This window comes from Oncorhynchus mykiss, chromosome 23, assembly GCF_013265735.2.
Source record: "Oncorhynchus mykiss isolate Arlee chromosome 23, USDA_OmykA_1.1, whole genome shotgun sequence".
NCBI lineage: Eukaryota > Metazoa > Chordata > Actinopteri > Salmoniformes > Salmonidae > Oncorhynchus > Oncorhynchus mykiss.
Window position 1 is genome coordinate 34,781,650 of NC_048587.1, and position 11,467 is coordinate 34,793,116.

Here is an 11,467-nt window from a genome sequence, read left to right on the forward strand (position 1 = left end):
GAGTGGCTCTCCCTGGTTTGAGTCGACCTGAACAAGAGGAAATGGTCAGAAATCGAGCCAGCACAAATGTGTTGCAAGAGATATCAGTAGAGTGGGAGTTGGAGAGACAGAATTTTGATGCTGAGAATTTTCAGATGAGGAAATGCAGATGAGCTTCTTGATTTCCATAAATTCACTGAAAACCTACACTAACACATTATTTTTTTAACAGTATTGCACTTTTCATGTATACTTTAACCCATCTAATAGCCTAACCACTGATCAAGCAACGTTATGGACTAAACGTTCAAATCCTGTTACTGCAAGATCCTTTTGCTGTGACAATGTAGGTCACATGAAGATCGTACATCTCTGCAGGAATACACAGACGTTATAATGAAGTTATCTTTGTTTCTCAATCATCCGGTTTCCATCATCGTTTTAACCCGTGTTTCCCGCTGGCATTTGAATGTGTTCCATGTCGAGATACTCTCTGGCACCTGCCATCTCACTATCTCTGCTCAACAAGACGTGTTCTGGCTGACGGAGCACAGTAATCCCTGTTTCTGTAATATTCCCAGCAAGCCAGCAGTGCATAAAATGTCCACCAACACAGCCAATTTATTTGCCAATCAACAGAGAGCTTAGGAACAGCTCTCAGTCGTCTGGTAAAGCACTGTCTCACACATCTGAATACTGGTACACATACTTTATGAATACCATTATGGACTCAGTCTGGTGTGGTACGTGTTGATTGTAATCTCTCGTTAACTCTTCTAAATTAGTGAGACGGATTGAGGGAATCAACTTGCTTTGCAGAGCTGCATACAAACACACCACAACAACCGACCCCAGCAATAAACACTACCTCTTCTTTATCCCTCCATCTACTCCGCCATCCCACTCCATCTTCCACCACCTCGACTCCTCCTTTGTTCATGTTGTCGTTTAATCTTGTGAGGCTTTGGGCAGATCAAACTCATTAACCTCCTAACTGACTTGCTACACTCACCTCCCCCTTAAACAAGGTGTGTGTGTGTGTGTGTGTGTGTGTGTGTGTGTGTGTGTGTGTGTGTGTGTGTGTGTGTGTGTGTGTGTGTGTGTGTGTGTGATCGACCTCATGGTTATGATCAGACAGGAGGCACTTCTTTGACCAACTTATTTCTAAACCCTGCTGTGCTCTCAGTCTCTGTTCTTTCCTTTCTTCTTTTCTGCTCTGTTTTGTTATTTTATTCTGACTGAATATCATGCAAAATGCTGTTTTCATTGTAGTTCAATGTAATATGGCTCTATAACACTTGTCAAGGACAACTAAGAAGTTTTGTCAGTAAATTACAATGGCAGGTAATTTTCAAGTCTCTTTAGGCCTTGAGGAAAATCACTAGTTTCATGTTAAGTATTAATCTTCAAGGAATTGAACTCTACTCTTTTTGAACACAAATTATGCCTTCATTTTACATTCATTTTGAAGTGAAGCCAACTGTATTGGGTGAGAGAAAGGGCAATATATTTTAAACCAAACTGTGACCATCTCAACTACAGTGGTTGGTTTTTCTGCCAGAGAATTACCACCATTTTGTCCCATAGCTCCCTTTACTCAACACAATCCTATTCTGTTTTATATAAAACCACTTTGTCCCATAGCTCCCTTTACTCAACACAATCCTATTCTGTTTTATATAAAACCACTTTGTCCCATAGCTCCCTTTACTCAACACAATCCTATTCTGTTTTATATAAAACCACTTTGTCCCATAGCTCCCTTTACTCAACACAATCCTATTCTGTTTTATATAAAACCACTTTGTCCCATAGCTCCCTTTACTCAACACAATCCTATTCTGTTTTATATAAAACCAATTTATCCCATAGCTCCCTTTACTCAACACAATCCTATTCTGTTTTATATAAAACCACTTTATCCCATAGCTCCCTTTACTCAACACAATCCTATTCTGTTTTATATAAAACCAATTTATCCCATAGCTCCCTTTACTCAACACAATCCTATTCTGTTTTATATAAAACCACTTTGTCCCATAGCTCCCTTTACTCAACACAATCATATTCTGTTTTATATAAAACCACTTTGTCCCATAGCTCCCTTTACTCAACACAATCCTATTCTGTTTTATATAAAACCACTTTGTCCCATAGCTCCCTTTACTCAACACAATCCTATTCTGTTTTATATAAAACCACTTTGTCCCATAGCTCCCTTTACTCAACACAATCCTATTCTGTTTTATATAAAACCACTTTGTCCCATAGCTCCCTTTACTCAACACAATCCTATTCTGTTTTATATAAAACCACTTTGTCCCATAGCTCCCTTTACTCAACACAATCCTATTCTGTTTTATATAAAACCAATTTATCCCATAGCTCCCTTTACTCAACACAATCCTATTCTGTTTTATTTAAAACCACTTTGTCCCATAGCTCCCTTTACTCAACACAATCCTATTCTGTTTTATATAAAACCAATTTATCCCATAGCTCCCTTTACTCAACACAATCCTATTCTGTTTTATATAAAACCACTTTATCCCATAGCTCCCTTTACTCAACACAATCTTATTCTGTTTCACATAAAACCACCTCATATCTTCCTATTTCAAATCAGCCAGGACTTTTTGTAGCCTTGTGTTGTAAAGCAGGCTCATTGAGAATTCATGTCTGTCTTTGTTCTGTTTCGGCTCAGCTCTGTTAGAGGGCAAGGTCAGTATTCTGACAAAGGCCACATTTGCCCGAAATTTCAATCGTCTTGTGCTCCTGCTCTCTGCTCTCATTTTATATTAGCCTGTCAGATTGTGGGGATGGGAGTGTGTGTGGGTGGGTGTGGGTGTGGGCAGGGGGGTGTGTGTGTGGAGAGCATTGACTGCCCTTACAAGTTACTCTGCATTTTCAGCAGTGAGTCTAATCCCACCCTCCTCTCTCTCTCTCTCTCTCTCTCTCTCTCTCTCTCTCTCTCTCTCAATTTTTCTCTCCATCGATTTTCCTCCCTTCAACTTCCTGCTTCTTCTCTTATTTCTCTCTTGACACACACACACACACACACACACACACACACACACACACACACACACACACACACACACACACACACACACACACAGTGGAGGTTACTCGTAGCTTCCATACCATGTACACCTGCAACACTGGCAGCAGCTACCACATATCTGATTTACTGGTGAGGAGGGAGAGAAAGAGAGAGACAGAGACAGCGTGAGAGAAAGAGACCGGACAGAGAAGCAAGTTGGTAGAGAGAAGAGGTGCAATGTTACAGATCTGATTGGTTCCCTGAAATATACCTTTCCTGTGAAGGAGCAGATATTTGATTGAACGTGTATGGTGTGTGTGTGTGAATCACTATAGTGATCTCATGCCCCTCAACGCTGAATGCTGCTGATGTAAAAGATCTTTAAGTTGTTGTATTTGTAAGCCATACTGTAACAAACTATACATGTCATTCTAGGCCTTCCCTATGGATGAGTGCCACAGTATGAGTCATAATAGCGGTCAAACAGGGAAATGGTTCCAGTCGTTTTTTCACCATTCATTTTTCCCACAGTGGATTTTAGAAGTCACCTTGTCTGAGAGTAAATAGAGCCAATTATATATTGATAAAAGTCACCTTGTCTGAGAGAGATTTACATGGTTATGAAAACGTCACACCAGGGTAAACCTACACAAAACACAGCCCTTATTTTAAGTGTTTCTAAAATCCCCTGTGGGAAAAGTTTATGGTGGGAAAATTATTGGAATCATTTCCAATTTCCAGTTTTATGGGTATTATGACACCTCCCACCCATGTCTCTCAGAAAGCAGCAAATGATTCATGACTGTGAAGTTGATTTGGGAATAATTACATTAGTTTGTCATTATTGAGTTTCCTCTTGGGGACATAGTCTCTGTGTTGGGGTTGTGTTATTAGTTCAGATGTGATCAGTATGTCTGTCTGTGTCTGATATAGACTCTGATATCTACATTTCCTGGTAACATCACTGAGTTGTGTCTCTGTCTGGGCTGTATTGTGCCTCTGGTGTCCTGTCTGTATACTCCTCTAGGGTCACTGAGAGTTAACTCTGGATCAGTAACTGTCTAGAGACTGTCTGTTGTCTGAGTATCTGCTATGGTCTACTAATCTGTGTCTGTGTCTCTCTCTGTAGGATCTGTCACTGCGAAGGAGACGATGACAGCCCACTGATAACACCGTGCAACTGTACAGGCAGCTTACGCTTCGTCCACCAGGCGTGCCTGCAGCAGTGGATCAAGTCCTCAGACACACGCTGCTGTGAACTCTGCAAGTACCAGTTCATCATGGAGACCAAGCTCAAACCCCTTCGCAAGGTGAGACTAAAGGTGTGTGTGTGTGTGTTTGTGGGGGTGAGGGGGTGTGTGTGTGCGCATACTACACTCATTCTGTTCTAGTTCTACACTCCCAGAGATGACTGTGACCAGAACATGCAGATGTGAATCCCAGTCGAAGACACCGACAAGACAGAAAGCTGTTTTATTTATCTAATACTGATAAGAGTAGCGTGACATTGGGTTTTCGGCTTTTGCAATTGGTTTCAAGTGATTTTGACATGATACAGTCTTATTTAAGGCATTTATCAATCTTTAACGCTTGCAGATTCAACATTTTAATTAAAATGATAAACTGAACAAAAGCACTTAAATTCTGCTAATAGTTATCAGGTTAATTTAGATCCTGGAGTTAATTCAGTACAATATCATGGAAAACAGGTCAAATCCTCATCCTCTTCCTCCTCCTCCTCTCTCTCCCTCCTCCTCCTCTCTCCCCCTCCTCCTCATCCTCTCTCTCCTCTCTCACCCTCCTCCTCTTCCTCCTCCTCTCTCCCCCTCCTCCTCATCCTCTCTCTCCTCTCTCACCCTCCTCCTCCTCCTCTCTCACCCTCCTCCTCTCTCCTCTCTCACCCTCCTCATCCTCTCTCTCTCCCTCCTCCTCCTCTCTCTCTCTCCCTCCTCCTCCTCTCTCTCCCTCCTTCTCCTCTCTCTCCCTCCTTCTCCTCTTCCTCCTCCTCCTCTCTCTCCCTCCTCCTCCTCCGCTCTCTCTCCCTCCTCCTCCTCTCTCCCCCTCCTCCTCATCATCTCTCACCCTCCTCCTCTTCCTCCTCCTCCTCCTCTCTCCTCTCCATCAGGATGAAGTGTCTTTATTATCTACCTCTGTTCCTCTGTAAATGTTGCATTATTCAGGAAGTCATGGTGCCAGGATATTGGTTTATAGGACTGGCACACTGGGCTCTATCGCCAAGGAAGACAGATCTATACCTCCTTTCTGCCAAGGAACAGTGGATGGGAAGAGAAGTCCACTTTCCCTCCCTGCTCCTCTTCTTCCTATTCACTAATTTGTCCTCTCCCCATTCTATATTGTCATACCTCTCCTCTCCTCCACTCTCATCTCTCCCTTTCCTCAAATCAATGCCAATAAATTGTCTACATTAATTTCATGTTTGTCATAAATAATTTCAAAGCATGTTGACATCTATGAAGGTTATTGAGAGATTGCATCTGATATTCAGGAGGTATAATGTAGCAAAACCTTTCGTCATGTATTTGACTTTGACCATTGATTTCAATGGGTTTCATGGATCAATAAAGAACCAGTCCAGTGTGTTGGATCTATAAGAGGTTGAGTAGTACTGGACAGCTGATAAATAGTTAACCAGCATCAGTGTGTGACTGAATGATCCACATAACACGGACAGAATGATGGCCATCAAATATTTAGCACTCATTTAAGCAGCTTGTGAAGAGGGGCATGTGAGCACTTTCTGCCAGACTGCTCATAGTCCATTGATGGTCAATCGCCCAAACCCTGTCCGAGAGAACACAATGGATATTTAAATGTGTGTATCTGACTTAAACTCTTTCGTTTTTAAACTCCCTCCCTCCCTCCCCTCTTTCTCTCAGTGGGAGAAGCTCCAGATGACGTCTAGTGAGAGGAGGAAGATCATGTGTTCTGTGACGTTCCATGTCATCGCCATAACTTGCGTGGTGTGGTCCCTCTACGTGCTCATTGACCGCACTGCAGACGAGATCAGAACAGGTCATCACAGGCACCAAAACCACCACACCACCCCTCAGAATGGACACTGCACACACTTAAATACTTTCACTGCATGGCAAAAACCCCATTACACCCCTCACTCAATACAGTCATAACATGCCAAAGCACCACAACACACAACTCTAGTACAGTACAACGTCTCTCTCTCTCTCTCTCTCTCTCTCTCTCTCTCTCTCTCTCTCTCTCTCTCTCTCTCTCTCTCTCTCTCTCTCTCTCTCTCTCTCTCTCTCTCTCTCTCTCTCTCTCTCTCTCTCTCTCTCTCTCTCTCTCTCTCTCTCTCTCTCTCTCTCTCTCTCTCTCTCTCTCTCTCTCTCTCGGCGGTTAAGAGCTTTGGACTAGTAACTGAAAGGTTGCTGGTTTGAATCCCACAGCCGACAAGGTGAAACAAATCTGCCGTTCTGCCCCTGAGCAAGGCAGTTAACCCCCAACAACAACTGTTCCCTGGGCGCCGATGACATAGATGTCAGTTAAGATTAAGTGGGTGTAGATTAAGGCAGCCCCCCGCGCTGATTCAGAAGGGTTGGGTTAAATGTGGAAGAAATGTACAACTGGCTAGGTATCCCCTTTCCCTACTCTCGGGTCAGGCTCGTTCATGCAGATTGTCATGTTGTGCTGATCATTATAAATCTAAAGTCAGTGTTTGTGATATTTATTTGTTATAATGAGTAAGTACCCACTGTATCTCTCTCTTTATCTCTCTCTTATTACATCAAGTCATTTGGTAGACAGCACTCTCAGCATGGTGCAAGACAATTAGAACTGTTTTTCTGGATCTGGTAAAGAGCAACTGAAGGCAATAAACAACTTCTTCGGTAGAAAACAGTCTATGATATTAGTCAGAAACATGTATTCTAGTGTGAAATATACAAAATATAGTCAGTCTCATTCAAAACAGAGATTTGTGAGATAATTAGGAAAAAATGGTATGTCACTGAATGAAGGGTATCGTAACAGTTTTCCTTGAAATTGGTTTATTTCAATCCTGCCCACATGCCCACAGCTGGCATCATCCAAGTAATCATCAATTCTAAGAGCATCTGATCGTAATGCCCATGGTCAAAATTGTCCGAAATTCGATATCCCTATGGAGCTAGTTAGGGAACATCAGTAAATTACACAATGTACATGGGACAATATTTTAAAATGTCAATAGTTCCACATTTCAATGACTTAACCTCAAACCAACTCTAAATTGTAGAAATGCATATACAAATATTGAAAGCATTTAATAAAACAACTAAAAGCTGTGCAACATGAAAATATTGTTCCATTTACATTGTGAAATGTATTGACGGTCCCTAACTAGCCCCATAGATAGGCTATCCGGATGAAGCTAATTGGCAAAATATGTTGCCTATCTTGCTAGGTAGTCTTGGCTACTTCCAGACACAAGACCTGGATAGACTGTTTCAAGTTGTCTAGAAGGGTGAGTGACTGTAACTGTGCACTGTTTTGGCAGAGTAAAAAGACAAAACTCTTCCCACGTTCGAACACATACACAAGACACCCACATCAAAGCACGCCTCCAAAAAATCTCCATCTCAGTCGCATTTCCTAGTGAGGAGAATTGAAACCAAAGCTAGATCAGGAAGTTCAGCTCCCCTTTCAGCTGTTATTGTACTGCTAGAGAGAGGAGTGGGGGGAGGGGATAGAGACCCACTCTCTTTTCACCAGTGTAAGTGAATAAGCAGCATAAGTGCATGATAAACTGAGTTATAAACTCTCCACCCTCTCTGTCTATTTGTCTATCACTGGTAATACATTGTAATGGCAATCTCTTCACCCATGCAGCCGGAAGAATCCCAGGTAAACTTTTCACCTTTGACCGTTAACCATGTTTTGTGTAATTTCCTGTGAGACTGGGCTCTGGTGTATAGGGCTTTTTCTAATTGAATCTTACCTTGATTCCTGTCATCCTCCCTCTTTGCCCTCCCCCCAGCACTGACTTTGTTGAGGAAAAGTTGTACTTACTGTATGTACTATGACTGTGATATGTGGTTGTCTAACCTAGCTACATTAAGATGAATGCACTAACTGTAAGTTGCTCTGGATAAGAGTGCCTACTAAAATGTAAAATGTTTTTAAAACGCATTGGAGAAGGCCAGAGTGGAGAGACCTTGGACCTTCTTCTCCAATCTGTTTGGGAAGGAGGTGAGGAGATAGGACGCAAGGAATTGCAGAAAGAGGAATTAAGATAGAGCCTAGTTCCTGTTCCTCCTTCCTATAGCACAATACCCTCCCTTTCTTTACCCTCCTCTCCTCTTCATGGTAGAACTGATCAAATTATTTCACCCTCCATCTCTTGTAGCATCTGCATCCTAGATAAGCATATAAATATTTGTGACTGTTGGCAATGTATTTTACATGTCTCTCTCTCACTCTCCCTCTCTCTTTCTTTCTTCTCGCTCTTCTGACTCTAACCCCAGGTATCCTGGAGTGGCCATTCTGGACCAAGCTGGTGGTGGTAGCCATCGGCTTCACGGGTGGCCTGGTCTTCATGTACGTCCAGTGTAAAGTCTACATCCAGCTGTGGAGGAGACTCAAGGCCTACAACCGGGTGATCTACGTTCAGAACCGCCCAGAGATGTGTAAAAAGCAAGTGTTCGAGAAGCTGCCCCTCATGGAGCCCAGTTTGGAGCACAAGGAGGCTCTGGCCCTCACCCAGTCTGACACAAACTCCTCCCAGTACACAGAGACAGAGGACTACAGTATGGAAGTGCTACATGTCTGACCAACATATTACTGAAGCCCCCAGACCATTTTACATATACTAATACACAGGCACACTCTGGCTGACCAACATATACACACAAACACGGGCAAACCAAGTAAAAAACACAAAACACACAGACATGCATAAGACTATAGTATGGGGGTTGTACTAAGGTGTGAGTGACCCACCTTCACCCTTCCCCCATCTCCACACAGTCTGAAACAGTATGGACCAGTCCCCGCTCCCAGGACTAGACCTTCACTGGGCCAATAGACCCCTCATATACATATATATACATACACACACACACACACACACACGATTGAGACAGATGATCTCACTCGGCTCCAGAGGTTTCTGTTGAGCTGTTTGTTTGTTGCTTTGTGTGTTTGTTAGCTTGTTTGTTTGATTTATTTGTTTTACTTCCTGTGAATCATGGGCTAAACCATCATGGATCAGTGTGTAGCGCCGCCGTTTCTCTGGAATATTTTAGAACATTCTGGAACATTGAACATTCTAACTACTGCCACCGTACTGCTGTTGTCCGAGAGCCCGCTAAAGGCCCGCTCCCACGCCTCTCTGAGATTGGGACTGGATTGGACCGGATCTGACCATGCATTGAAGCACTTTTTGGTTTCTACCAATACCCCTCTCAACCCTCTTCTCTTTTAATATGAATAAAGTACTTTATAGTATATCCCAGCAAACAGGGGACGTCCTAAGCAACATTGCCATTAGAGTCCTTTGCGGGGTTTTGGCTAAATGTTATTCCACTGCCGTTCTGAGAACATTCTAGAAATATTCAAACATGACATTAACATCAGGACGATAAGGGGACGTTCAGTACTGATCCCAGTTTGGTTGTAGTATAACTTTATAATAAGGTAATTTGATGTCCAATAGGGAACATTACAAATAGGTTCCGATAACCAGGAAGTAGACAAAAAACACAAGACCATGGCACAATGTCCTGACGTTCTGGGGACGTCCTATGGACACTTTTGTTTGCAGGGATAAGTGTGGGAAATTGTACAGCAACAAATAGGAAGATTTGTGTAAAAAATCCCTTGTTTTATATTTGACATTTCTGTCCCACACACAGACCTGCCCTCCCTTGGGTGGAAATTGTGGAAAGCAATGAATGATGGGGGGGGAATGGAATTATGCCGAAATGATCATTGCACTTTTCACTTAACACTGAAAGTAATGCTAAATATGGCCTACTGGTTACTCAAGCCCTGTGGTTTTTAATACAACCAAAACATAACTTTGGGATAACATCAGATACAGCCATCCACCTGACTTTACCTCCCTCTGACAAAAGAACTCTCTGAAGGCTCTGAGAATGTAATGTTTTGAAAAGCATTTTCTACCAACCATTCATTCACAAGAAATCGCTAAATAGTCTCCCATGTCAGTCATCATCATAACATGAACCTTTGGAAAACCAACCAATCGGTCATGTTTTTTCTATTGTGTGAATGATACAGTACTTGTGGTATTCCATGTGCAGTTTGTAATAATAGTAATCATGGGTTCTATATGATGCCTTGAGGAAGCTACAGCCTTGCTATATTTCGACTGTTCTCTTATCCTCCTATTGACTTCTCTGATCACACTAATAATGATCATGTAGATGGGATTATTCAAATCCAAATTTACATAAGATTATGTGAATTTGATCAGAGGTAGTAAGAGATTGGATACACGGCCTATTATCATTATTATGAGAGGCCCTAATACTGAGCCTATTTTTACTATGGTGATGATCGTGGGTGGGTTATACTGTAGCATGTCTTTTTGGTTTAGTTTTATACATACAGTCAGTCAGTGAGACTCAGGTGAGCAACGGACAATCACCTGATACAGAGACAACATACATTTTTCAGTCGAGCTAAAGTCTCTGTTGCACAGTCAGACAGCCTCCAGTTTCCAACCACGATAACTCAGATGTATTATGTTACAACGATCAGTCCATAACCCACCTGCTGTTTCACTAATTATTATTCAATGTAACTTAATGTATCGTTCTTTCTCACATCTGGCATTATGAGGGTTTGATTAGATGCATTTGTAAATTGATCAGTTTCAGTCCACATAATGTTTCTAAAGTAACATCTGATGGCTTCTCTCCAGTAAAGCAGAGTTGCCATATGTTGACAATAAAGACACTATTTCCCTGAGCCAAATGCCTTGTGTTGTTAGTCATATGCAGTAGTGTAAAGTACTTAAGTAGTACTTTAAAGTCATTTTGCTTAAGTATGTTTTGGGGGTATCTGTAGTTTACTTTTTATTTGTGACAACGTTTACTCCACTACATTCCTAAAGAAAATATGTACACGTTACTCCCATACATTTTTCCTGACAACCGAAAGTACTCGTTGCATTTCAAATGCTCAGGCAGGGCCGCAATATGGTTGTCATCCCTACTGCCTCTGATCTGGCGGCCTCACTAAACAAAAAGAGTGTGTTGGAGTGTGCTCCTGTCTGTAATCTTTTTTTTTTAAGTTAAAAAAAATTGTGCCGTCTGATTTGCTTAATATAATATATTTAATTTAAATCATTTACTTTTACTCAAGTATGAGAAAGGAGTACTTTATCCGCCATTGTACTGAAGTACATTTAAAACCAGATACTTTTAGACTTTTACTCAAGTTGTATTTTACTGGGTCATTGAC

General features: G+C 41.9%; 1 protein-coding gene across 5 annotated transcripts in view; it reads left to right on the plus strand.

Moving 5' to 3' along the window:
- The window catches only part of LOC110502638 (E3 ubiquitin-protein ligase MARCHF8), a 133,423-nt gene extending 122,451 nt beyond the window's left edge, over positions 1–10,972 (plus strand). For 4 of the 5 annotated variants that reach the window (XM_036960313.1, XM_021580841.2, XM_036960312.1 and 1 more), the window contains 4 exons: positions 4,152–4,332; positions 5,920–6,055; positions 7,868–7,882; positions 8,503–10,972. In XM_036960313.1, coding sequence (XP_036816208.1) covers positions 4,152–4,332; positions 5,920–6,055; positions 7,868–7,882; positions 8,503–8,807 — 637 coding nt within the window. In that variant the 3' untranslated portion in view covers positions 8,808–10,972. The remainder of the gene's footprint in view (positions 1–4,151; positions 4,333–5,919; positions 6,056–7,867; positions 7,883–8,502) is intronic. The other variant, XM_021580843.2, reaches the window with a different exon arrangement.
- Positions 10,973–11,467: the final 495 nt, after the last annotated feature.